The sequence below is a fragment of the Opisthocomus hoazin genome, chromosome 9 (assembly GCF_030867145.1).
Source record: "Opisthocomus hoazin isolate bOpiHoa1 chromosome 9, bOpiHoa1.hap1, whole genome shotgun sequence".
NCBI classification, from domain to species: Eukaryota; Metazoa; Chordata; class Aves; order Opisthocomiformes; family Opisthocomidae; genus Opisthocomus; species Opisthocomus hoazin.
In genome coordinates this window covers 18,922,572-18,946,521 of record NC_134422.1, presented here as the reverse complement: position 1 = coordinate 18,946,521, position 23,950 = coordinate 18,922,572, and the positions used below count along the sequence as shown (strand labels likewise).

Genomic DNA, 23,950 nt, shown 5'->3' with positions numbered 1-23,950 from the left:
GGCTTTGCCAGCCCGCCCCCCCCTCCTGAGATATTTTGGGGCAGTTTGCCCTGCGCTGGTGTCTGCTACAGTGGAGGGGGAGGAGGCAATGTCCGGCAGGACAGTGGGAGCACCGTGGGTCCCGCCGTGGGTCCCGCTGCGGGTCCCGCCATCTCAGCGCGGGCGGGAGGGTGGTGGGTGCCGGCGGCCGGCGGGTCGGGCTGCGGCTGTCCGGGCGGCGCTGGGCACGGGCACCCTCCGAACCGCGTACAGTCTGGGGGAGGCACAGCGGGTGCTCAGCACCCGGGGGGTGGGAGCGTGGCCAGGGGTACGTGCATGGTGCAGAAGAGCGGCGACAGGCAGGGGAGGGAGGGCAGGACCCCCCGCACCTCCCGGGCTGTGCCGGGAGGCTGCACCAAGGGACGAGCCGCTTTGGGCAATACCTGGGCGAGGAGAGGGTGGGGAGGGCTGGGGGCACAGTGGGCCGGGGGTAGGGGAGGGGGGGCAGTAGGTTTGCAGTGCTGCAATGGCTGGGGGCTGTCGGAGGTGGGCGGGGGTCACAGTGCAGGGGTCTGGCTGGGAACAGTGATGGGGAGGGGGGCTGCAGCCCTGGCAGGCCGCGTGACGGTGGGGAAGGGCGGGCAGATGTTTGGGGGGGTGTCACAGTGGTGGTGGTGCCATGCAGGTGTGGCTGCAGGTGGAGTGTCCCTGGGCTGGCCAGGGGGCCATGCTGCTCCGAGGGGTGCCCTGCAACGCTGCCCTGCCCTGCAGCAGGAAGGGAAGGGGGGGTGGGGGTGGTCCCTGGGCAGGGGGGAAGCTGTTCCAGACACATCTCTCTCCTGGGGGGGACCATGCAGGGCAGAGACCCCCACCCAGGAGGGTTCAGCAGGGGAGGGCTTGGAGGGGCTCGCGGGAACCCCAGTTTACCCCCCGCATGCTCCGCATTGCCAGAGCCCCTCCGCCCCACACCCCACTGCTCCCCCAAACCCCCCGGCATGCCCGTCCCCCTCCACGCCGTGTGCTTGAGGTGGGGCCGAGCCCGTGTGCTGCGGCAAGCAGAGGGGATGGGTGAAAGGGCTGGGGGGCCGCTCTGGTGCCGGTGCCGAGGCAGCTCCGGCGGCATCGCCGGGGTCAAACGGCCCCGATGGTCCTGGCAGGGGGGTGGGGGAGGCGGGGGCCTGTGCCCACCGCGCCCAGTGCCGCGGTCCCTCTCCATGCGAACAGTGGGGAAGGGGGTGGTGGGGGGCTGCCCCCCCCCCCAGTCCCAAGCTGGCCTAGCAGGCGAAGTCCTCGAAGACGCCCTGGTGAGGGTAGTGGTGGCGGTGGTGGTGGTTGGGCAGGATGCCCGCGTTGTAGGCACCCTCCACGTGCCGGCCCAGCGTCTCGCAGGGGCTCTGCAGGGACGGCAGTCAGTGGGGTGGGCACAGACCCCACGGACCCTGCCTCAGCACCCCCCTCCCAGACCCTGTCCTCGCATCCCCCCGGGCAGCCCCCCACCTCGGGGGTACCTGGTCCTTGAGCTCCTCCAGTCCCAGCGTGGCGATGCTGCCCGAGGGCTTCTTCAGGGGTGGTTTGGAGTGGCGCAGGACCCGACTCACCCTGTCCCGGATTACCTGGGTGCAGATGGGGGTTCAGCCCCGGACCCACACGCAGGCAGCACCCCATGTGTGGGCACCCCGGTCCACACGGACCTGCTGCCCGCTCCCCTGCCTGCCCAGAGGACACAGGGCTGACAGTGGGGACAGCACCTCTGCCCACCACCCTCCCCGTCCTCGGGGCACCGAGGGATGCTGGGGGACCCGTCCTCCTCCCACTGCCTCTTGCTGGGAGTTCCCCACTTTGGGGGCTGTAATAGCCTTCCGAGGTGGCCGTGCACAGCACCTCCTCCCCGGGTAGCCCAGCCCCTGCTCTGCATCTCGCCCGGTCCCACCACCAAGACACAGCCCCAAGGGCTCCGCGCACCTCGTAGACGTAGTCCAGGATCTCCAGGATCGTAAGGATGCTGGCGCCGATGAACAGGCCCATCTGTCCCCCAATGTCCCCTGGGGAGGAGGAAGGGGACATGGTCACCGGGAGCTGCTGCACAGCCTGCTGGGAGCCCTGGGTGGGCCAGCGGGGCTGCGGGCAGTGCTGGGTGGAGGGGACAGCACTGTCACGTGGGCAGGGGCGTTAGGACAAAGGGAGCATGGGACACGTGGGACAGGGGATGGACAGCAGCATGCCACCCTTCAGCCACCCCACGGCCAGCTCCGGCCCCATGCGGTTCCCCCCAGCCAGCCCTGTACCCTCCCATGGCTGGGACCCAGAGCTCTGCGCCTCGGGGTCCCAGGGCAGGTGGGGGGAGTCACCAAGAAGCCCAGCAAGGTCATAGGCTTTCTTCTGCTCAATGGCCTCGTAGTTGAGCGCCTCAAAGAAGATGTCCAGCACCAGGAAGTTCTCCCTGTGGGGACACCATAGTGCTCCGTAAGGAAGGTTGGTCACTGACCCTCCCACGCCCACTGCCCCCCAAACCTCCCCTGTCCCCCAGCCCTCCAGCTCCCAGGTGTTCCCAGGGCCCTTGTGAGTTCTTCAGCCCAGTGTGGTGGGGACGTGCCCCAGGGCAGGAGGAACCGCCAGGTGGGGAGGTGCCAGCAGGAGGGCTGCGAGAACAGGGATGGGTGGTGGAGATGCTCTAGTGGCAGCCACCCCTGGGCAGAGGATGCTGCAGGGACCATACATGTCAGGACCCGCTCCCTGAACACTGCCAGGAGCGGGGTGAGGGTTCCCCAGGTCACCCCCTGACCACCCCCCCGGCACACCCCAGCACCGCCAACTCACCGGATGTAGGTCTCGTTCTTGTTGTACTTGCGGGCGAGGTAACGCGCCGAGCCCTTGTTGGGGATGCGCACCATGGAGATCTCCTTGCCATAGCGCGTCAGGTTGCATGGCGTGGGGCAGCTGCAGCGCTCCTGGCTGTCCTCCACCGCCGCGTCTGGGGGCACGCACCCGTTGGCACGGCCACACCCCCCAGCCCCCTCCCCAGGGGCACCCGGCTGGCCCCCAGCCACCTGCCTGCCGCCGCACCTACCCAGCGTGTGGTCAGCACACTCGATGTACACGTTGGGCGAGCAGATGGACTCATTGCCTGCGGAGAAGCAGCTGGCTGGGGGCGTGGGGGCCTGGCCCGCTTCTGCCCCCCGCCCTTGACTTGCTCCCCTAAAGGCAGTGGGGCAGGGATGGCCCCTGGGTGCAGACGGGATGGGGACAGTGGCCCTTGGGTGCAGGGTTGGCTGGGGCAGGGGTGGCCCCTGGGTACAAGGCAGACAGGGAAAGGGCTGACCTGGGGTGTAAGGAGGGTGGGAGAGGGGCTGATCCAGCGCGTGGAGGGGATGGGGTGGTCCCTGGGTGCAGAGCGATGGGGCTGGTGTGGTGCTCAGGTGCAGAGGGATGGGGCAGGGGACACCCTTGAGTGCAGAGGGATGGGCAGGGGTGGTCCTTTGGGTGCAGGGTGGAGGGGGCCAGGGCAGCCCCGGGCAGGACTGCTGGGGCAGCGGGGTGCCCGCAGGCTGTCACACGTGCCCCTCACCTGGCATGTGGACCATGCGGCAGTGGCAGCTCCGCACCACGGCCTCCTTCTCGCACTGCAGGCGGCAGGCGGCGATGCTGTAGGTGTCGTAGCCAGGCAGCGTCTGCTCACCCTGCACGCTGGCCCGGCAGTTGCCCCACGGCTGCGGCAGGTAGGTGAGCTGCCGGGGCGAGAGGGGCATCGCTGCAGGGCCGCGCCGGGCCGGGTGCTCACGGGCACCGCGCCGGGGGCTGCGGGGCATCCTGCCTTACCCGCTGCTCCTGGCAGGACACGAAGGTCTGGAAGCCGGGCGAGACACCGAAGCCCAGCTGATGAATGTAGGGCGGCTCATCCTGGCTGTGGATCTGGACCCGGATGCCAGCTTCAAATGATGTCTCATCTGCGGGAGAAGGGCAGAGGGCTGCCCAGCACCTGCACTCTGGGAACCAGCACCCCTCCGGTGCCCCGCTTGCCCCATAGCTCCCTGCCCTGGGGTGCCCTGCTTGCCCAGCAGCCCTCCCTCCCCGCATCCCTTGCCTCTGCCCGGCCCACGCCACGGCCCCACTCACTGGTCTCTCTCCAGATGGGCAGGTATTCTTCCTGCTGGATGTCCAGCATGATCTCCAGCCCGTTGCCCATGCCGCCCTGGCGGGTCACTCGCGGGTTCCTCCGGTCCCCGTTGAAGGTGTAGCACTTACCATAGCGTGTGTAGACCTGGGGATGGAGAAGGGGGGGTGAGGGAGCAGGCAGGAATCTGACAGGGCGTTCTGCAAGCAGGATGAGGTCCAGGGATCCCTTTCCAATCCCACGCAGGTGCTGGAAGGAGGGGGAACGGTCTTGCATGGCCCTTGGAAGGGCTCATCTAAGCCTCGTCCCCCCATGCTGCCACCTCTCCACTCTTGCTGGGGTGTGAAGTGTCGCTTCCAGCACCTGTGGGGCAGCCCAGCCATCCTGCCCCTGCCAGGAGGGGACTCACAGGGGCGAAGTGCTGGGGGCCGCAGCGCTCTCCCTGAAAGCGGCATTCCACCAGCATGTCCTCAATCTGGTGGCCCAGGCGGTGGAAGAAGCTCTGCATGGTGCGGTCGGAGCGGCGGGGCGGCAAGAAGCGCGAGTAGTTGGCGAGACGCGTCAGCCAGGCGCGCCGGTCCTCCCCCAGCACGGCCAGCATCTCGGGCACCAGTGAGCGGTTGTCCCAGGCCAGCCCCAGCCACCGCCCCACCGAGTAGAGGTCGGGCTTGGTGAGGCGCGGGAAGCGCGCCCGGTTGGGGTTGCAGAGGGTGACGGCCGGGAAGCGGAGCCGGGGTGCCCAGGCGAGGCGCGCCCGCATGTGCACGGGGTGCGAGAGCAGGTGGTGCAGGCGGTCAGCGGCGCCGGTGGCCAGCAGCCCGGCGGAGGCCAGGAAGGCCAAGCTCCAGAGCAGGCGACGCAGCCGGGACTGCGGCCGGGTGCACATGTAGTGCAGCCCGGGGATCCTGGTGGCTCGCAGGATGCCAACGGCGAGCCGGGCAGCGTCACCGTCCCCGGCTGCTGCCAGGGCTTCCCCGTCCCGGCAGCAGGCAAGAGGCAGCGGCATGGCTGCAGGCAGGGTGGCTCCTTTGGAAAGTGGGGTGCAGGCTGCTCCTGGGGCTGCCCCGGGGACCCTGATCTCCTCCGGGGAGCTCTCCCTCCCGGGAAGCGTTTGCTCCACCAAACGTGGCAGGCGCCTTCCTGAGCTGCTCCAGTGACGGGCGAGGGGAGGGAGAGGAGGGGGCTGCTGCAAACAACACGCCTTCACCCGTCCTCCATTCGGGAATGGAAAATTCCTCCCCGAGCCGGGCTGGGAAGGGGTGGGGGTGGTGGGGGGTTGCGTTACCCCAGGGCAGGGTGAGCCGGCAGCACCCAGTGCCCCAGCACGGTGGGCACTGGTGTCTGGACGCTGATGCCCTGTCCCAGCCACGCTGTGCCAGCCCTGTTAGTGATGCTTGCGCCCCGGCTTGTCCCCGTTGTCCCCTGCCCTGGCACTGCAGCCGCCCCTGGATCCCCGCCTGGACCCCCAGGGTCACCAGCCGCGGCTGCTCTGGGGCTGGGGGCCCTGCCCCGCAGAGACATGACAGTGCCAGGCCTGGGGTGGGGCCCATTGCCAGCGCTGCTTGGGACCACACGTGTGCCTGGGTCCCCGGCACTGAACCCCGGTATCCCCCACCGTGGGTGTGGGGACCCCAGTGGGTCTGGGCCCCAGTGGGGCGGAGAAGCGGGGGCCATGGGGCGGGAGGGGTAGAGCCGTGGGGCGGGAGGCTGCGTGGGAGCCCCCCCGAGCCCGGCGGGAGCTTTGAAGTGGCGGTGAGGCTGTGATCAGAGCGCGGCGGCGGGGAGGGGGGGCTGGGGGGGGTGTCTCCGCTCCAGGCTGTCACCGCGGCTGGCAGGGCCCCGACAGCCCGTCAGGGCTCCTTCAAAGCTCGGCACCGCGTTCCCCGGCAGCCCCGCACCCCCCCGCCCCCCCCGCCGCTCCCGGCACCCGCCTGCGGTGGAAGGGGGCACTGGGAAGGGGGGGCGGAGAGACCGGGCTCCAGCAGGGGGCGGTAGGGCCCCACGTTTGGGCCACGCGCCCTCCCCGCCACCCCACCGCCCGTCCCCGTCCCCGGCGGGATCGGGCCCCCCGCCCGCCGTGCTGCCCGGCTCCTGCGGGAATCCCGCCTCCGCCCCACGGTGCCCCGGAGTGCGGACCGTCCGTGTGTCCCCCCCTTCCCCCCGCCCGCGGCGGGCTGCCTGCGCTGCCCCAGAGTCCGCACCGGCCCTGGTACAGCCCCCCCCCCCCCCGGCTGGCACGTCTTTGCGGGGCTGCCGGAGCGGGCTCGGCTCCTCGCTGAGATTTATTGCGGCTCTAAGAGCCGGCGGCTGCCAGCCTGATACCATCAGCCCCTCGCACACCAGGGCGGCTTTTATATTAGTTTTCTTTTCAACGGAGGATGAGCTTCCCAGGCTGGAGGAAATGTCATTTCTCTGAACGCTTCCATCTCCGTGTCGGTTCAGACATCTCCGGGCAGCGCTGCAGTCATCCTGGGAGCGGTGCGAGGGGTGGGGGTGGAATGCAGAGGCCGGGGCACGTGGGGACAGACAGCTCGGGGACGGGGACAAGGGTTGGGCAGGGCTGGCGGAGAAGGTCCAGAGGCGGCGGAGGCCTTGTCCCCTGTGCCCTGCAGCCCCAGACAGGTGGGCACGGCTGCGGGGGCATGCGGGGAGGGCAGAGGTGCCTGTGGGGCCCCCTGAGTTACTCACTTGTCAGCTGCCAGGGTGCCGAGGCCAGCTGTGAAATCGCACTGGCGAGAGCGCAGCACAGTCCTGAAGGGCTTTGCCTTTCCAGCATGACAAACCCAATTAGGTAACAGGGAGCGCATGAGGAGGAGGAGGAGGAGGAGGAGTAAGGGCAGAGGAGAGCCTGCCTGCACCGGGAACATGATTTCCTCCCCTCAGCTGACCCAGAAAAGTGTCTTGTGGGGCTGGAGCACACATGTCCAACTGGGGACAGCGCCTGGGGCACGGGCCCCCGCACCTTGCTCCGCTTGCTGAGCACCCATGGGTGCTGCAGCCTCGGGGCTCGGTCAGCAGAATTCCCACACAGTCTCCCTGTTCAGCTGCCGCATGCTGGCATCCCTGCGCCACGCTCACGCGCAGGGGAGACCCCATTAGGGAGGTAATTTCTCAACAAGATTCCTCATTTCCCTGCTCTCTGCCGTGGAGACACGCTGACCTTGACAGAAATAGCTGCCTGCGTCTTGACAGCTGGATCCCAGCAAGAGATCGCCGAGGGCCCTGGCATCCTCCTCCCCACCCCACACAGCTCTGGGCTCCCCCCCTCCCACTCCCCTCCACCCCCCTGGGGCTCGCCATCCTGCCCCACTGCTGCGGGGAGCCCCATGACAACAAGGTGCTGGCCCCCAGCATCTTCACCCTGGCTCACGCCAGCCCACCCGCAAGCACGGGGGACACGAGCAGCAGCCCCACGCACTCCCAGTCCCCCATCCCTACTGCTGCCAGCCCATTGTGCCAGCCTCCAGCTGATCCCAGCTCATGTAGGTATTTCCGCAGCTTACACGGCTCCCCACGGTATTTAGCCTCTGGAAGACGACGTTAAACATTGCAAGCAGCGACAAATCCTGATTGCTCCGAGGAGACAAGAGGCTGCACTAAGCTTCCAGCCAAATGTTTGCATGTGAGGGAAACGAGCTGTGGCACACGTGGTGCCGGCGGGTCCTGCTCCTGCATGCCTGGGGCACCCAGCGCTGCTCCCGTGTCCCCACTGAGACACCCATCCCTGCTCCCACGTCCCTGCTGGGACACCCAGCCTGTGCCTGGGCACAGGCACAGCATGCAGGGGGAGCACCCCAGCACAGAGACATCCCTCAGAACAGTCATCACTGGAGCATGATGGGGATAGGGACAGGGATGGGAAGACATCGGAGTGCTACCCACCCTGGGCTTGGCAGGGATGCCAGTCCAGGGGTAACCTTGAGGGTGGTTTCCAGGTACCCCAGTCCAGAGAGCAAATCAGCATGGGCAGGGCTGGGGTATAAAGGAAAGCAGCCTTCAAAACTGGAAACGCTGCTTCCTGAGAGAGCATAGGCAGCTGGAGGCACAGGGATACCCCTGGCCCCAAGACGTGGCACAGGAGCTGGGGCCAAACTGGGACAACACTGGCAGAGCTGGGGCAACAGCATGCCCATGCACGCTGCCCCCCACTCTGCTCCTGCCCACCACTCCGGACCCTGGCTCTGCCGAAGCCCCCCATCACACCCCGAGCAGCCAGCTGCCCCCGCACGGAGCGGCCAGGCCCCTCCTGGGTGCCCCGGGAGGGAAGCCGCAGCGCTGACGCCAGCATTGCGACTGCCCGGGATATGAGATCCGCTTGGATTCAGCAATTTCAACTCATTTCAAGCCCGATTCTGCAGCAATTTTCTGAGCCAGTGGGATGTTTTCGCCTCTGCAAACGTCCCCTCTCACGCACGGTCGCACCATTTCCCTTCCCCACTCCCAGGAGGGGTTGGGGAACGGTGCCAGTTTGGCTTGACCCCAGCTCCGGCAGCGGCACAACCGTCCACCGCACCAGCAGCCCCTCTGCGCAGCCCCTGCCCCACGCAGAGCTGCCGGGACGGCTCCTGCGGGATGCAGCCCTGCTCGTGGGGACCGGGACTCCCACCTCCACGGCGCGCAGGGCTCTGCAGCCCCTCCGCCTCGGCAGAGCAAGGTGCCTTTGGCCCCGAGAAGGCTGCAAAGGGCCAAGCTCTGGAGCATCCTCCGCAGCGCCCCGACCCGCTTCCCCAGGAGGAGGGAGAGCAGTGGGGCTGGGGGATGCTGCGGGCACATCCCGGAGGGGCCGGGACCCCTCCTGCCGCCGTGGATGTGCCTGTCTCTGTGCCACAGGCCAGCCTCTGCCAGCTGAGCCCCCGCGGCCAGGCCTGAGCTGGCAGCAGAGACGTGGGCGCGTGAAGCTAGCAGAGCCCCTCTCATGCCAGGCAGGCTCGCTGCCGGAATACCAAGTGCTCAGCTGTGCCGCGGGCTGTGCCGCCAGCCGGGCAGAGCAGCGGGTGGCACCCAAGCCCCGGCACCGGCCAGGGTGAGCAGGTCACTGCCAGGCTGCCGCATCGGGAGTGGGCAGGATGTGGACCAGGGCTCCCTGCTCCTGGCAGGTCGGGAGCATGGGGATGTGATGCACGGCACACGGGCCAGGACACCTTCCCAGCACATCTGCCCCAGCGCTGCCAGTGACATCAGTAAAGCAGGGAGACATTGGCACCATCCTGCTTTCAGGAGCAGTGTCGGTGACAGCACACCCAAACCTCCAGGTTCTCGCACAGGCCAAGCCAGGAGCCAGAGGGGGCTGTGCCGCTGGTGCCCCACGGAGCCAGGGTGGCTGTGACACCCCAGGTCCTCACCTCTCGGCCCCGCTGTGCAGGCACGGCAGCACACAGCTGCCTCCGACAGCAAAGCGAGCGCCATCGCAAAGTTGGGCTTCCCTCTCCCGCTGCTCCTGGGGGGAATTCATCCCAGAATCTCTCTCAGCTCCTCATGTCCAACCTAAATATATTCATGGCCAGTTTGTGCTATTTGTTCTCATGCCAGCATTGTCCCTTAGCTTAAATAGCTCTCTTCCCTCCCTTGTGTTTACTCCCTTGATGTATTTATAAACAGCAATCCCATCCCCTCGCAGCCTCCAGCCTGCCAGCACGCACGTGCCAATCACTCCCGGTTTCCTCTCCAATTCAGGCTCTGCTCGCCTCCGCAGCCCGGCTGCCCGGCACAACATCTGCTTCAGCTCCCCTGCAGATTCCTCAGCCCCGGCTGCCCAGGGCTCACACACTGCTCCGGTGAGATCCCTGGCACACGCAGATGCGTGACTCTGCCCTCTCCATCCCACAGCGGCCGTGGGACAGCATCCCACCCAGGTCGGGACCACTGCCCCGGCCAGGGCTAGCCTGCTCCCTGCAAATCTCCTGGCTGCTTGTGCTTTCATAGGATTTGCTTGCGCTAAGCGCTTTAAAGCACCCACTAAAAGGGTCACTTGGGCAGATGAAGGAGCCAGCACCAAGGGAATTGCAGAAGATGGAGCACCGGGGCTGCTGGCAGAGGGGAGAAGCATGCTGCAGCGCAGGGATGCAGAGAGGCAGGGGGGCAGGAGCTGTGGAAGGCCAGTTCAGCCTTTCGGCAGCCAGCAAACCTCTCTGAGACGCTGAACGTGCTCCTATTTACCCTGGTCTGTCCCTAAGCAGGAGGGTCAGGTGCTGGGGCTGCAGGAGGTTTCTGTCCCATGTTTCTGCCTCCTGCCTCCCTCGGGAAGGAGATGGGGAAACCTGGGAGCAGAGCCAGGAGACACTGGGGATCCCCATGGGAAACCTGTATGAAAGCTGCACCCCAAAACACGCCAGAGCGAGCCCACCGACCTGCTAACATGGTCCTGGGCCCGGGCTTGGACTGTGCCAAGCAGCAATCCCACCACCGCTCCATGCACCCCCCCAGTGCTCTCCAGACGGCTTCCCATCCGCAGACACCCCCTGCGCCAGGCACGCTGCCCCCGGGCACCCAGCACAGCGTGCTACGGATAAGGGCTGGGACGGGCTGCAGCTCAGCCTCGCTGCTGCAAACTCAACAAAACACGCACACAAACAGAGAGCAATAATTATGGTTTTGGGTAGCGGGCTCCTCTCGGCAGCCAGAGGAAACCCAGCGCCATGTGCAGCGCTGTGCAGACACAGCCGCTCTGTGCCACTTGGCCCAAGGACCGGGGAAGGATCCCCAGCGCCGCCGCTTCACGCAGAAATGTAGCGCTGAGCCCATCCATCCTGCAGGCTGGAGAAAGCAGGGAACACCAAGGGTACCCGAAAGTGGGGTACGCAGGGTCCCCAGGGCTCCTTTGTGGAGCTCGCAGGCAGCCTCTGCTCTCTGGCTGCTGTCACCCGGCAGGGACCCCAGCGCTGCAGGATGTCCCTCAGCTCCCCACGGCACCAGCTGGGTGCTGGTGGCTTTTGGCTGAGGGTCAGCAGCGGAACCTGGGTGCCGCCGGCCGTGCCTTGCTCCCTGTCACAGGCCATCCCCGGGGACGGCTTCTCTTTGGCAGCAACTGCACAGGGAGCGCTGCGCAGCCAGTCCCCAAAGGGTTAACAAGCAATTTCCTTTGCTGACAGCTCGGAGACCGTTCACTATCGACTGCGGGAGAATAAGAGGGGAGAAGCAGCGAGATAAAAAGGCAGCAGAGCTGGCACCGCCTGCTTAATCCCAGCGTTTAATCTGCTGGGGCAGCGCAGGCAGCCTTATCTCGCCGTCCTTCTGCTGCTCCATCTCATTACTGCTCCCACAGCTGCGCGGGCCGCGCCGCCTGGAGATGGGAGAGCTGAGCCCAGAGATGCGAGAGCTGAGCCTGGAGATGATGGGAACGCTGGCCTGGGGCGGCCACCGCTGCCAGCCCGCCTCGCTTGGCAGCCTCCGCTGGGCACCCAGCACCCCACGCCTGGCACACACGCACGGCAGCACCCCATATGTGGCACACACATATGCTGGCACCCCACGCCTGGCACACACACACACACCGGCACCTCACGCCTGGCACACACACATGTGCCAGCACCCCATGCCTGGCACAGAAGCCAGCACCCCACGCCTGGCACACACATGACCCCCCCACTGCCCAGCCGGAGCGGGGCAGCTGCATGGACACACGGACACACAGACACATAGACACCCCCACGGATGCGCACACAGACTGCACCCACGAGCGCGCTGTCTCACACACGGCGCTGCTCACGCGTGGCGCTGTCACACAGCCTCGGGGACACACCGCAGCCGTGTCACACACTCACACCCGCACATTTCCTGGTCTTTGTTCCTGCACATGGGCTCTGGTGGTCCAGCCTGCGCGACGCCCATGCCCCCGTGGGTGGGTGGAGGATGCAGGGCTCCATGGGATGGTGCATGTAGGACACAGCAGGCAGGGACACGCCACCTTGTCCTGTATGTCCCCCTCCCTCCACCCTCACCTATCCCGGTGCTTCCCTCCCTGATGCCAGACCAGCTCTTCTCTGTCTGCTCATCCCACCGGGCATGGCATGGCCAATGTCACCGTGTCATCCCCGGCCTGGCCCCAGCAGCGCCCACAGCCACAGGGCAGGGGTGGGCAGGAGGGGGGGGCCACCCCTTGGGAGCCGGCAGGTGCCAGCACAGACACAGTCCCTCCAGCCGTGGCATTTATCTGTAAATCCGCAGCGCTGACACAGTGCAGATGAAGCCTCCGTGTCAGCCGGGTTGTCACGGGGGTTATCCTGCTGCCTACGGATGGGTTTACACTGATAAGATTTATTGTCACCCTGGCTGAGGTGCTGCCAGCGCCTCGCTGCCTGCTTCTCTTGCAAGGCTGTGCTGCTTGCCTGGGGGTGCTGTGAGAGCCACGAGTGACACCTTGCTGAGCGCCTGCCAGCAGAGTGGGTCCCCAGATGGGAGGAGAACACACATGACCCTCTACTCCCCACTGCCAGGTGTGACGGGTCCCCTGCCCACCCATCCCAGGGTGCCTCGCCTGGCCTCTCACCACTGCAGCGGGATGCGGGAGGATGCTGGTCCCTGAGCCGGACCCGGCTGAGCAGAGCACACATCTGTGCTGCCGGAGATTTGCTGACAGTGCTGGCAGCATGGCTCCTGTCACACCTCGGCAGCTTTGCAGCTCTCCTGCATGGTGCGGGGTGGCTGGAACTCATGGGGCTGCCGGGGCCACTGTGTGTGGAGCCATCGCAGGCAGGATGGCCGGGGCAGGGAGTGGGGGGAAGCCCCCCAACCTCAAGACTCACTCCAGCACCACATGAGAGCCAGCGGGGTGACTATGAGAGCTGGGACCTTGTGCACCCCCTGCCCCAGGGTGACATGGGGTGGGCAGGAATACCCCAAAAAGGGGAATTTGTCTCCAGTGCACCTTGGTCTGCCCTGGTCCCTCATGCACACCCTGCTGCCTGCCCCCTCGCCACGCTCCCTGGCACTGATTTCCCTGGGGCTGGCAGGGATTGCCCTGAGCCACCTGGTGCAGCCAGGCAGGGGCTAAATCCCTGAGCAGCGGGAGGGGGAGCCGCCTGCCAGCATCCCCCGCTGCCCCCAAAGTCATGGCATAAGCCCCCATCCCCCTCCGCCCTGCTCCATCGCAGCTCCTGCCTCTTCCCCTTCCCCTCCCTTCCAGCTGCTGACCCCTCGAGTGATGCTGGGGGCTCTGCTCTCCCTGCCAACACGAATTTGACCCCAGCATGTCGGAACTGAAGGAAACAACATGCAAACAAATAGCCCGAGCCCCGGCTGCACCCTCCTTCCCAGGGCCAGTTCGGGGGGCCATGGGGGCCTGGGGGCTAGTCAGGGTGATGCTGTAACCCACCAGCGCATTGGGAGCCTGAGTGAAGTGGGGTGATCACAGCCCAGCGGGAAAGGGCTCGTTAATAGCTGAGCCCTTTTAGTAGAGATTAGGGAGCTGCGCGGCTTTGATCTTTGATTGCCAATTTGCATCTTGAAGGCGCTGGGACCTCATCCAGCCTCCGTGCAACCCTTTGTGGTTATCTCGTGGCTAATGGATTTGTTCTTAATGCTGGAGCGTGCAGGCTAAAGGCTGATTAAACCCTCTCCGCGGCGCTAAATCAATGGAACAAACATGATACAGGCTGGCTTTCCCCAGCCCGTGCGCTCCCAGGCAGAGGGGCTGATCAACAGAGCCCCTGCGCCCCGGCACTGGCGGGGGATCCCTTCTTGGGGCTGCTGGGCAGGGGAAGAGGCGCAGGCACCAGCGGGCAGGGACAGCCCTGCAGCCCATATCCCTGTATCCTTATATCCCTGCATCCCCATCCTCTGCTCTCCATTCAGGCGGCGACGGGCTGGGGGAGCTCAGGGCTCCCGAGGTGTCTGTCCCTCTTGGGTGCTTGGGCCACATTGCCCCTGTGCTGATCCTCGGCGTCTGCAGGAGCTCCCCAGTCCCCCTCGGCTCCTCCCAGCTCCCAGGGCTTGCTATGGGAGCAGGGACATGGCCTGGCAGGGATGGAATGGGACAACCTGGCCCTGCAGCTAAGGGAGTCCTCCCCTCTCCTCATGCCCCCTTTGCCTCCCACACACTGGAGAGCAGTGCTGGCAGCTCCCATCTCCTCTGCGGTTCAGATCATCACCCCTTCCCCCTGCTCGGAGCCAGCACCATGTTCTCAGGACCGTGTGCTGCCTGCAGCAGCCAATACATCACGTGCCGTGAGCAGCAGTATCTGTACATGCTTTCCATAATACCCGTGGTCTCCACTGCATGCCCAGCTTCAGGAAAATGCAATTCCCACTGCGTCTGCAGGCAGCGTTAGCAGAGGGGACCAGCTGCACCCTGCCCATGGATGCCCCAGGAACAACTGGCCCCTCGTCCTACCTGCTGCCCGGGCTGGGGGCCTGGGGATGGGAGCTGAGCACCTGAGGTGGGCAGGACTAAGGTTTTGGGGATTAGGACCTGTGGGGAGGAGGGCTGTGTGGCTGCAAGCCAGGAGGAGATTGCCTGACAGCATTTTGCACTCTTTGCTCTCTGCAGGGCTCATGGCATCACCCCAGATGCTGCCAGGGCTGAGCTGCCTGCAGGTCTGGTGGCATTTGAGTGACGGGACCCCCGAGCAGGGACCCAGCTCCAGGGCCCGAGCTGCCTGTGCTGGAGGATGAGACAGGAGCTGCAACAGTGAAGCTCAGACCAGCGCCTTGCTGGGAACCAGTCCGCAGGGAGGAGGTGCTGGGAGCAGCCTCGCTGGCCCTGGGCTGTGCCCGTGCCCGGCTCGGCCCCGGTGAGCGGTGGCTGCGGCGGAGGCAGCCGGGCTGCTGCACAGCACGGAGCCGGCGGGATCACACGCCGAGATTCCCATCTGTAAACCTCGCTATTGAATCATCTCCCCTCCGCCAATATTTACCGAGTGCAGGAGATAAAGCGGCTACAACAGTCGTCGGTGCCAGCATTTCAGTCCACCTGGGCTGGTGGCAGAGGGGGGGGCCCTGACAGCTTGGCCCCCTGAGCCCCCAGCCCCGGCTCCCGACTGAGCAGCCCCTGTGCTCTGCCAGGATGGAGGAGCCAGGACCTCTCCACACCGCTGCACGGCACCTCTGCCTGCCTGGAACGGGTGCTGCTGCCGCCTGCACCCCCCTGCCCGGGGCATCAGCACAGCCCCCCCACCCTGATCCCGACCTCTGCACCAGGACAGCCACCTCCACCCGCTCAGCATCTCCCCCGCAAACCTCACCGCAGCGCCAACCCACGCCCTCCAGTACCGCCCCATCCCCTCCACGTCACCCCAGTGTCCCCAGCTACCACCGTCCTGCATCGCACAGCCCCCTCTCCCCCTGGCTCCAGGCTGCCTGTGCAGTCCCCGCAGCGGTCCCTGAGAGGGCCAGGCAGGACTTGATGCTGAGATACAGCTCCTGGAGGAGAAGCCCAGAGCGTTATCGTCCCGGGGAGTTAATTAAGGTCATGTCAGGCGATAAGGAAACAGGATGTCAGAGCAGCAGCAGCACAGGGGGGTCAGAGCCTGAAAAACTCCCTCTGAAAAGGGACTCCACCGAGATATGATCAGCCAGGTGCTCGGGGACGGAGTGGCTGTCACAGTCACACGCGTGGGGACTCCAAGGACAGCACCACACACGCTGGACCCATGTCCAGCATGGAGGGGGGTGGGATGGAGATGGAGATGGGGTGGGGTGGGGCTGGGCAGGGGGCCTGGCTGTGATACGCTGTGCCTGGGCAAGGAGAGCCAGCCAGCAGCCCTGGTTATCCACTCCTGCTCTCGCACAGGAGCGATGCGCCCCGATGTGACCAGCACCATGCCAGCAGGGCAGGAATCGCTGTGAACCTCTGCCCGTAATTAGCACATGTAATTACAGACACTCTCTGATTAGCAGGACCTCAGAGCCGGCACGCCAGGCTGCTTGACAGTGTTCGCACTGCTCCTGTCTTGGACTGTTCGCCCCGCCGTTCGGTGACGACCTCACCCCCGGGGCTGGGCAGTGCCAGGGGCTGGGAGAGCAGGGCTGGCCCGGCGAGGCACCGCACGATGCACAGCGACGTGGCGGGAGCAGGCGGGGGACCCAGGGGACAGGCGCAGGGGACACTCTGCCAGCGCAAACCCATCTCTCCTGTGCTAGCAGCCGCGGCACCCAGTGCCCTGCCTGGCCGGGCAGGAGCTGAGCCACCGGGACGTAATTAATACTTGCATCAATCTCGGATGGATTTGCATAGTGCCCTCGGTGCCGCGCTGCCCGGGAAGGCAGGCTGCTCCACACCCTCCCTGCGGGCAGCAGCAGCAGATGCCATCCTGGCCCTTCCTCCTCCGTGGGGGTCACAGCCCCAGTGTGGCCCACAGCTTGCCCCCACATGCACCCCATCCCTCCTCGCCCCACAGCCCCCCCACAGCGGGGAAACCCACAGGCCCCCAGCCCTGCCCCAGCCGCTGGAGCGTTGAAGACAGATGGAGATGCTTCCCTCTGCCGCGCCGTCCCTCCCTCCCTCCTCGGGCTCCGAAGGAATTGCGGAGATGGCAGCTTGGGAGTGAAGGGCACAGCAGGGTTTGGAGGGCACAGGGGGGCGGCTGAGCTGCAAACACCCACCCCCCTGCAGCTGGGAGGCACAGCAGTGCCCACCTCTGCATGCCCAGGATGGAGCACAAGCTCCATGAGCAGCATCCATGGCCGGTGCCTGCTCCCCTGGGGCACCCCGCTCCCTCCTGCCCCTGCCCTGCTCCCCTGGCCCAGGTGAGCCCCCCCGGCCCATCCCCGGAGGTGTCCCCCGGGCCGAGCCCTAGGCTGGGAGGAAGAAGACATGGGGCAGGACAGAGCCTAGGGTGGTGGCAGGGACACCGGGGTGCAGGCAGGGACACCAGGGTGCAGGCAGGGACATGGATGCCACCCACAGCTCTCGCTTTGCCACCCCGTGGGTGGAGGTGGAGGTGGTGGAGGGATGGGACAGCGCAGGGATGCACGGGGTGCCACTGTCCCCTGGGGGTGACAGATGGGTGAGATATCCCTGCACAACCAAGCGCTGCGCCTCGCCACGGCCGGTGACGCCGCTGACAGCCGCTCCCGGCCCCGTGACACCACGGGGACCGCGATGCTCCGGGTACAGCCAGATACAGGAGGAGACACGGGCACGTCTCCTGCCCCCCGGGCTGCCCGCCAGCCCTCCGCAGCCGCTGTCACCGACGTGCCTCACCCGTGCCTGACCGCAGCACCCACCGCGCCTGCATCACCCACGGTACCTGCAGCATCTGCAGCAGCCGCAGCAACACCCGCAGTGCCAGCAGCACCCACAGCGTCACCCGCAGCTCCTGCAGCACCCGCTGCCCAGCCCGCCCCGGGGGCATGGCAGACACGGCCACTAATTGTGCTGGTGACCGGGGACAAGGGGCTGTGGCCTGATTGCAGCTGCCCAGACGAGCGCGGCCGGCTCAATCAGAGCCGCACAGCTCTCCAGCGCGCCGGGCATCGGGAATTAAACTGCTAATGAGCTGCTGGCTGGAGGGCCGGCAGTTGGTGATTAATCAGGGGCTCTACTCTGATGTGTGGCTCCTCTCCCCTCCCGCCCTGCACTTCCCAGGGGCTGGTGGCCAGCAGCCGGCCAGTGGGTCCCCCCAGTCCCTGCCCCCCGCCCGCCCAGCCACCGTGGGCATGGGCCAGCCCAGCTGAGCTCCCCAACATAAAGAGGGGTCCCCAACCCCAGTGCCACGGGGACACAGCGCCCGCAGCCCCTCACAGCCTCTGACTCTCCTGCCTCCCCCCTCCTCCTGCGCTCGCCTTCCCAGCGCTGCAATTAGGAGGGAACCTTTTGTTCTGCTGGAAGAAAACCTGTTGAGTCCAGCCAGCTTCGCCAGCGCTTAACAGCCGCTCAGGGGCAAAGCGTGCTCCGGCTTGCATCTGCGCCGGGAGCGGGGCACGGCGAGCTGGGGGTGCCTCCGCCGAGGGGCCCTCCCTGCCTGTGACCGGGGAGGACCAGCCATGCAGGCAGCAGTGTCTCCCAGGGACAGGGCAGGCACACGCGGGACCCCCAGCCCCAGCAGGTTGGGGTGCCAGTCCAGCTCCCCCCCCCGAGACCAGCAGCACGGTGCCACGTGCCCTGGCTGAGCATCGGGGCCATCCTCGCCTCCCGCTTGCTGCTGGCGCGGCGATGCAGCCGCGGGGAGACAGGGCCAGCAGCACCCTGCCTGCCACCACGGCTGGCGCAGCAGACGGGGCACAGCTCGGAGCGCAGAGCGAAGGATTTGCAGTGTAAGCAGGGGACGGCCACCCGCGGCTGGGAAGCTGCTCAAGCACGAGCCCGACTCTGCTCCCTCTCCATGAAGCCTCGGATGGCTTTCCAGCCCTTCACAGCCCTCGCAGAGTTAGGATGCGGCGGAGGTGTCGGCACCCTCCTGCCCTCGCACCCTCGCCGCCGCTTCCCCAGCTGCACGGCGGGGCAGCGCTGGGACAAAAGGCCAGCGACCAGCATGGAGCAGGTTAGAGAGATGCATGTTCTCCCCTACTGCACAATTAATCATGGGAAGTTTTTCCTCCTTTCGTGCATGAAACAAAATTTGGCAGGGCGCTCTGACCACAGGGACTCGCTGCTTGCTCTCCAGTAAAAAACCCAGCCACCTCTGGCAAAGAAATAACCTCAGAGCATCCCTGTGTGCACAGGCAGCGAGAGGCAATGGGGGGCCAGGCAGGAAAACCCAGTGGGGCTCGGTCCACAGCCCCCCCGTGCAGCGAGCACCTTCAGCCACACGCTCCTGGCGTTCGCCCCCCTCGCCAGTCCCCAGCGCGCACACGGCTGTGCTGCTCTGCCGCTGCCACCGGCCCTGCCCGCAGGCCCTGGTACTCCGGTCCCGGACACACAGATGCCCAGGCAGCGGCACCCACCCCCGGCCAGCTGCCCGGGTGCTGGCAGCAGCCACTGCGTCCCCTGCCCGGGCTCCCCTCCCGCCCCAGCTGCCTCCCGCTGCCTGCTCCATCCCCCAGCCTGGCTGGAGCCACAGCCCGTCCGTTCCAGGAGCAAGCCCAAGCCTCCCCAGCAGCGTTCCAGCTATTTGTTATTGGAAAAAGGGGGAAATACGGTTTTCGACAATTATTGTTTTTTCCACCTGACTGGCTGCAAACTTGTTAATTTTTTTCTTTAATGTGTGAACAGTGTCGACGGCAGCTGCATGTGAAATGACTCGACGCCCTATCTGCGGGTCCCTGGCTGGCTTTCAGTGCTCGCACCGCAAACATTGCCTTCTATAAATAAAGGCCTATATCTCATCAATGGCAGAACAGCAGAGCTTTATATAGTCGTCTTACATAAAACCGTCTCTCTTTATGGGCTTCAAACCATTTGCGTCACTTAGTGCAGCTCCGTAAACCTCCTGCTCCAGCCGCTCCCCCACGGAGGGAGACCCGGCACGGCTGCCCTGTGCCCCGCGCCACAGGCGGGGAGCCCGGGGTCCCCGCTCCGCCCGGGGCTGTCCCCCCCCCCCCCCGCAGGGCCAGGTGACAGCTGTGTCCTCGTCCCCCCACCCCGCCGCCTTGGCACTCGCCTCCCTCCAGCCCGCCCGGCCTTGGCACCGAGCGCCGGCACGGCAGCCGGCACTGCCAGGCACCCCAGCGCCTGGGGATGGCCGGCCGTGGGCCAGCACCACACACCCTGCCCTTGTCACCCTGCCTGTCCCTGCCGCGGGTGCCGGGGCAGTGCAGGCAGGGATGCGGGGAGGTGCTGCTCCGACCGCCGTCACTCGGGAAGCAGGGACCTGAGGGCACGGGGTGACCTGGGACGCAGTGCCAGGCTGGGGGGACATGAGCCCGGTCGGTGACCTTCTACCCCACCGCCCAGCCTGGTGCGGGGGATGCCGGGGGCTGCCCCCATGGCCACCGGGCACAGGTCACAGCCGCAGCCTGCGCACAGGCTCCCGCGGTCCCCCGGGTCCCCAGCTCCATATGGCAGAGCCCGTCCCTCCGGCTCGCCGCAGGCGCCCGCACGCACGCACTGATGGGTCGCGGGGGGGGCCAGGGACTCCTGCCGGGGCTGCAGCAATGCCTGCCTGCAGGGAGGCAGCCGGCATCCCAGTGGGCAGCGCTGGAGCTGGGGCGGGAGAGCTGCAGAGACCATGGTGACAGCCTTCTTTTACCTCTGTGCCACCCCAGCTGCCTAACCCAGGTGGGCAAGTGGCCAGAGCCAGAGTGACACTGGCACCAAGGACGGGGTCACAGCAATGCCCTGCCAGCCACGGTGCCATGTGGCATCCAACCGTGCCGCCGGCACAGGGCACCTGCACCCCAGCCAGCCCTGCCCCATGCCCAGAGCCACTATGCCCAGCCAGCCACACTGCACCCCATGAACCCTGCACAACCCAGCCAGTCACCCTGCTCCCCGTCAGCCCCACAGCCTTGTGTCCCCAGTCCCCCACGGCCCCACAGCCCCGTGTCCCCAGCACCCCATGGACCTGTGGCCCCATGCACCGGCAAGTACCCACTCCCACCGCCAAGCCCCCATGGGTGCCCCGGCCCCAGCCCTCCCGCAGTCGCCCAAAGTGCCCATCCCGCTCTGCAGCCAGCCGCACTGGGGGGGGCACCACCCCACAGACCCCCACGGTGCCCTGGCCCCGGGGACAGCAGTGCCCCGATGTGCCCAGCCCGGCACGTGGGTCCGGCCTCGTGGCACGTCCCACATCCCCGGGGAGCCACACCAGGCGCGGGCGTCCTGGCCGCTGGCTCCCCCCTGTATCGGAGACAGGCTTATTAAGTGTGTGATATTAAATTACCCAGATAAGAGCGTAAGAGCTTTTAAAGTCAATTCATTAAATATAATTATGAAGAGAGCTTTTTTATGCTCGCAGTGATCCGATCTCAATCAGGGAGACGGTGGGAAAGCCGCCGGCTCCTCCAGCATCTCCGCTCCCCCGCCGCGTCGCCTCCGCACCCCCCTGCTCCCCGCATCAGCCCCCACAGCAGGGAGCCCTCACCCACAGCCACGGCCCTCGCTGCCCGCCCCGCTGCCCCGGCACCCCCTCTGTGCCGGTGCCACCGCACTCAAACGGGGGGTGGCACTGGGGTCTGCCCAGCCAAGGGGAGGGAGCGGGGAGGCAATGGGGGTGAGCTGTAAGGGCTGGCGGGGTTGGGGAGGAGGGCAGTGGGGTATGGAGATGTACTGGGGCAAGAGCCAGGGGACTGGGAGCTGAGCACGGGCTCTTCCCATCCACAGGTCCACTTCCCTGCAGGATCCGACCCCCTCCCCATCCCCTGCAGAGCAGCGTCCTTAGGGACCCAGTGATGCATCCCCGCTCCCCAGGCAGGCGGAGTGCGCGCTTCCCTCCGCTCCCACTTTCATTAATGGCGCTTTGCAATCAATTAATACCCGCCAGGCAGGGGGAGGCTGCCCTGACCCGCGGCCGGACCCCTCTTGTGCAGCCCAGGTGGCCCCACGCCAGCCCTTTGCACCGGGGTCCCCCTGCTCGCCCCGTGCACCCCCAGCCTGGTGTACAGCTGGGTGCCAGCCTGACCCTGTCTTTCCTGGGGGAAACCATGGGGGAGCAGGGACCCCAAAGACACCTCGGGAGCCCCACGCCCCTCACACCTCCCCAGCCATCCAAAAGACAGCCGGATTGCCAGGACACCCAGTGTCCCCTTGCCATGCTGCCTGACACCCACCGTGCTGAGGGGCTTTATGGTGACACCCCCAGGTTCAGCCAGTCCCTCACTGTCCCACCTCGGTACCCCAAATCCTCTTCACCCCCATGTCCACCCGCACGCTGCCGCAGCCTGGGCACCACGGGGCGAGGAGCAGCAGCACGACTGGCCGGCGGAGGGGTGCTCCAGGCTGGGGTCCCCACACAAGGCTCCGGCGGGGGCTGGTGGGAGCAGCTACCCGCTGCTGGGAGCTGCTGGACTGACATTTATTTTTAGACGTGAATTGTATAAATTAGCATTTCTCAGTGGATTAAGCAGCAGGAATTGTGTAAAATTAAATGGCAATGAATTGCATTAAAGTCCCCCGTTTTCTGGCACAAGCAGCGCCTCGAGCCGTACCCGGGCAGCTCATGTGTAACAGTGCTGGAGATGCCACCGCCGCCACTCCGGACAGGAGCGCAACCAAGCTGCGGCGTGTCTGCACCACCCGGGATACAGACTTGGGGACACACAAGCACGGTGGCCAGGCTGTGAGGACGGGGGCTCCGGATGGGCTGCAAGCCCATGGGGAGCTGGCTCAGGCGCTGGGCTGGGGCTGCAGGACATGGATCCGGTGAGCGAAGCGTGGTGACCCAGATGGGCACAGCTGGGCTCGGCCGAGCAGCTCACAGGCACGGAATCAGCAAGGGATGTTCCAGGCTGTCCTGGGCATCAATGCTGCCAGCCCCAGCCCAGCCTGGGCATGGCAGGACACCCACCACAGCCGCAGCCATGCCACGCTCCAGGGGAGATGATGCTGCGCTGGGTCCCACATGGGACCCCAGAGCCCCTCCACGCCCTGGCCAGGGCAGGTCCTGCAGTGCCTGGAGCCCTGTGAGAGGCTGAGGGGGCCCCGGTGAGGCCCCCACGGCGTGGGGCACACTCAGCCCTGCACAGGAGGAGAGGCAAAAGCAGGTGGATGAACACCAGGGGCTGAGCAGGCACCAGGCAGGGCAGCGCAGGTGAGGAGCAACGAGTCCAGCTCTTACCCAGCGTAAAAATAGGCTGAAAATGTGACATTAAGTACAGTTCTGGCGGAAAGGTCAGGGAGACTCCCTGCGTCGGGAGCGGCGTGGGTTGCAGGGGGACGGTGGCAGAGCCTTGCTGGGAGGAGGCAGGGGCGACAGCCTGCTGCCCCCTGCCCACCCCACGGCCCCAGCCGGGATTTCTCGGGGTGCACATGGGGTGCAGCCAAGGATGCGCCCCCTGTCTCAGCACAGGGGTTTCCCCCACACCGGGGTCTGCACGGGGTGTTGGGAAGACCCCCCCACCGCCCACATCCCGGGCAGGCAGGAGGCCCTGCCTGGAGAGCTGGGGCTGGTGCCAGCTCCGAGAGGCACTGCCAGCTCTCGGCATCGTCCCCGCTCCCCCCCACCTCCAGCCCTGGCAGGACTGGCTTCGGCAGCCACAGATCAGGAACAAAAGGCTTTTGACGGGGGACGTGGTTTTGAGAAAGGCACCCGGCTCCTGCCTGACCATGAGCGGAGCCTCCTGCCGCAGCCACTGCCGGCGAGCCGGCGGGATGCTGCTGCCAGCCGGGGGGAACCACCTCCACGCACCTCCTCCCGCAGCCCCCAGACCCCTGCCCACCCCAGCTGCCTGTCCCCCTTGTCCCCAAAGCACCACGGGGAGGGGTCTCCCTTCCCACCGTGCCCCCCAACGCGGCCAGCACCGGCCTCGGGCTGTGGCCGTACCGGGGTGCCAGGCACGGGGGTGACGGGGGGGTGCGAGCCACCTGCCGCAGCTGAGCCCCAGCTCCGTGGGGACGCTTCCCAACCTCCTGCTTAATGGCACGTAAAGAACGCTATTGATTTCCCGCGCCGGCACCGCACGCTTCGCGCCCTCGGCACCGCAGCTGCGCTCGCCCAGCCGGCAAGGGTCCGCATCCACCGCCCTCGCCCGGGCGCCGGGCAGCATGCCAGCAGCACCGGGCACCAGGCGGCCCAGCCCCGCGACCCCGGGCAGAGCAGGGATCGGGGGGCTGCGGAGCACAGCACAGCTCGAGGGGTCAGAAGGGGCTTCACCAGGTCTCCGGCACGGCCCTCGGCTGGGGCCACATTTGTCAGCGGGGCTGCAGGGGAGCCTTGCTGCAGCTCAGGGCTGTCCCTGCCGCCGGGGGAGATTTACGGCCCAGCCGGGCTTTATTACACGGAAGATGCTTACGCCGGGGATTTTTTTTTTTTCTCCATAGTTTCTTAATTTGCTATCCCATAAAGAATGTGGATTTGTGACGTTAAATAGGGGAAGATCATTTACCAC

General features: G+C 66.5%; 1 protein-coding gene across 4 annotated transcripts in view; it reads right to left on the bottom strand.

Annotated features, from left to right (window-relative positions):
- Nucleotides 1-994: 994 nt before the first annotated feature.
- ASIC4 (acid sensing ion channel subunit family member 4) overlaps nt 995-23,950 on the bottom strand; it is a 61,736-nt gene continuing 38,780 nt past the window's right edge. For 2 of the 4 annotated variants that reach the window (XM_075430269.1, XM_075430271.1), the window contains exons 2-10: nt 4,093-4,237; nt 3,796-3,923; nt 3,545-3,704; nt 3,047-3,103; nt 2,797-2,950; nt 2,328-2,419; nt 1,942-2,021; nt 1,488-1,592; nt 995-1,373 (exon numbers count right to left, since the gene is read on the bottom strand). In XM_075430269.1, coding sequence (XP_075286384.1) covers nt 1,254-1,373; nt 1,488-1,592; nt 1,942-2,021; nt 2,328-2,419; nt 2,797-2,950; nt 3,047-3,103; nt 3,545-3,704; nt 3,796-3,923; nt 4,093-4,237 — 1,041 coding nt within the window. In that variant the 3' untranslated portion in view covers nt 995-1,253. Of the gene's footprint in view, nt 1,374-1,487; nt 1,593-1,941; nt 2,022-2,327; nt 2,420-2,796; nt 2,951-3,046; nt 3,104-3,544; nt 3,705-3,795; nt 3,924-4,092; nt 4,238-4,499; nt 5,112-23,950 lie in introns of those variants that run through there. The other 2 variants (XM_075430273.1, XM_075430272.1) reach the window with 2 other exon arrangements.